This window comes from Salmo salar, chromosome 18 (genome assembly GCF_965601325.2).
Source record: "Salmo salar chromosome 18, fSalSal1, whole genome shotgun sequence".
NCBI lineage: Eukaryota > Metazoa > Chordata > Actinopteri > Salmoniformes > Salmonidae > Salmo > Salmo salar.
This window is the reverse complement of record NC_138308.1, coordinates 98811161-98813660: the sequence shown is the minus strand read 5'-3', so window position 1 is coordinate 98813660 and position 2500 is coordinate 98811161. Positions and strand designations below refer to the sequence as shown.

The window sequence follows — 2500 nt, the reverse complement described above, 5'->3', positions numbered from 1 at the left end:
GGCTCTGGTTCAACATTAGTTAAATAAAGCCAACTGTCTCTGAAGTTCAAAGACATTCAAAGTTCCTCCGTGGAAGCTGCACCTCCGTATTATTTTGTTGGTATAAAATTCAGAGACTGTATATCCACAACAAGATACCCAGCTCTCTCCTCACCTGTCTGTCACACCTTACACTACACTTGTCTGTCCAATGCGTGTACATACACTACATGATCAAAAGTATGTGGACATCTCATTCCAAAATCATGGGCAGTAATATGGAGTTGGTCCCTCCCCTTTGCTGCTATAACAGCCTCCACTATTCTGGGAAGGCTTTCCACTAGATGTTGGAACATTGTTGAGGGGACTTGCTTCCATTCAGCCACAAGAGCAGTAGTGAGGTCGGACACTGATGTTGGGCGATTAGTCCTGGCTCGCAGTCTGCATCCCAATTCATCCCAAAGGTGTTCGATGGGGTTGAGGTCAGGGCTCTGTGCAGGCCAGTCAAGTTCTTCCACACCAATCTCACAAACCATTTCTGCATGGAGCTCTGGCTTTGTGCACAGGGGGCATTGTCATGCTGAAACAGGAAAGGGCCTTCCCCAAACTGTTGCCACAAAGTTGGAAGCACAGAATCATCTAGAATGGCATTGTATGTTGTAGCGTTAAGATTTACTTTCACTGGTTCCAGAGGCAGTTTGGAACTCGGTAGTGAGTGTTGCAACCAAGGACAGACGATTTTTATGTGATTTTTTTTTTTACGGCTTGTGTGGCCTACCACTTCACAGCTGAGCTGTTGTTGCTCCTAGACGTTTCCACTTCACAATAACAGCACTTACAGTTGCCCGGGGGGCAGCTCTAGCAGGGCAGACTGACTTGTCGGACAGGTGGCATCCTATGAAGGTGCCACGTTGAAAGTCACTGAGCTCTTCAGTAAGGCCATTCTACTGCCAATGTTTGTCTATGGAGATTGCATGGCGGTGTGCTCGATTTTATACTCCTGTCAGCAACGGGTGTGGCTAAAATAGCCAAATCAACTAATTTGAAGGGGTGTCCACATACTTTTGTATATACAGTGTAGCTTACCCGTTCCATAGCAAGCTCCTCTATCCATTGGTGAAGTAATTTAAGGTTGAGCAAAATGTAAAAAAATACAAAAATAAAAAATAATTTCAGAGTTCAAATAAGGAACAGAAAGAAATGATACTCTTTGGGTTGAACCGGTTCAACACTTTATTTTGCTGGTCGGAACAGTGGAACGGAATGGTTCTGATCAAAACGGAACCGTTAGAAAATCATTTTGATTCTAACTCTTGAATAGTAGTAAAGTGAAGGGTTGATGAAGGTTCTGATTCCAATGTGTTGTCACGGAGATAAGATGTTCTAGAATAGCAGCATTCTTCCATTAGTCCCCTTCTAGAACATACAGAACACAGACAGACAGAGCGCTGTCTCTCTCTAATGCTTCCTGACACAGATAAATACATCTCTCTGTCTCTCTCTAATGCTTCCTGACGCAGATAAATACATCTCTCTGTCTCTCTCTCTCTAATGCTTCCTGACACAGATAAATACATCTCTGTCTCTCTGTCTCTCTCTAATGCTTCCTGACACAGATAAATACACCTCTCTGTCTCTCTAATGCTTCCTGACACAGATAAATACATCTCTGTCTCTCTCTCTCTCTCTAATGCTTCCTGACACAGATAAATACATCTCTCTGTCTCTCTAATGCTTCCTGACACAGATAAATACATCTCTCTGTCTCTCTAATGCTTCCTGACACAGGTAAATACATCTCTCTGTCTCTCTCTCACCTTCTTTTCATATACAGTCTCTCCACAGCTCTTGTCACACACATTGAACACACACACTGAGCACGGCAGGTAGCCTAGTGGTTACAGCGTTGGGCTAGTAACCGAAAGGTTGCTTGATCGAATCCCCGAGCTGACAAGGTACAAATCTGTCGTTCTGCCCCTGAACAAGGCAGTTAACCCCACTGTTCCTAGGCCGTCATTGAAAATAAGAATTTGTTCTTAACTGACTTGCCTCGTTAAATAAAGGTTCAGTTAAAATGTTATAAAACACACACACATACTCCCCTTTCTGTCCTACCTGTTTCCCGTCCAGTGTATAAAGTCTCTTGACGGCACCAGAGTCCAGTTTGATAGCTTCAGTGATATCCTCCAGAACCTGGTCAAAAGAATGAGCTGTCTTCTTGTTCAATAAAATCCTGACCGCTTTCCTCGGCTTCACTCCGCTGCGAATCACCGTGACCAGTTTAGGCTTTATAAAGTCATTACTCTCTCTGACCACCTGTTGACCTCCCGGGCCTGGACCTGACCCAGACCCTGACCCAGACCGTGTCCCAGTGGAAAGAGCAGTAGAGGAACCGCTCGGGGTACCAGCGGTAACACCGGGCTTCCAGTTTGGGTTGTTGATCTTGGTGTAGTCCAGTTTACGATAGGGCTCGTTGGAGGCACACACATAACAGTCACCTGGAGGAGAGAAATCAGGAATA

General features: G+C 44.8%; 1 protein-coding gene across 1 annotated transcript in view; it reads right to left on the bottom strand.

Moving 5' to 3' along the window:
• Nucleotides 1-2500, bottom strand: part of LOC106592473 (serine/threonine-protein kinase DCLK2) — a 30564-nt gene that overhangs the window by 20924 nt on the left and 7140 nt on the right. The window contains 1 exon segment of the mRNA XM_082965399.1: nt 2095-2477. Within this exon segment, the coding sequence (XP_082821525.1) occupies nt 2095-2477 (383 nt within the window).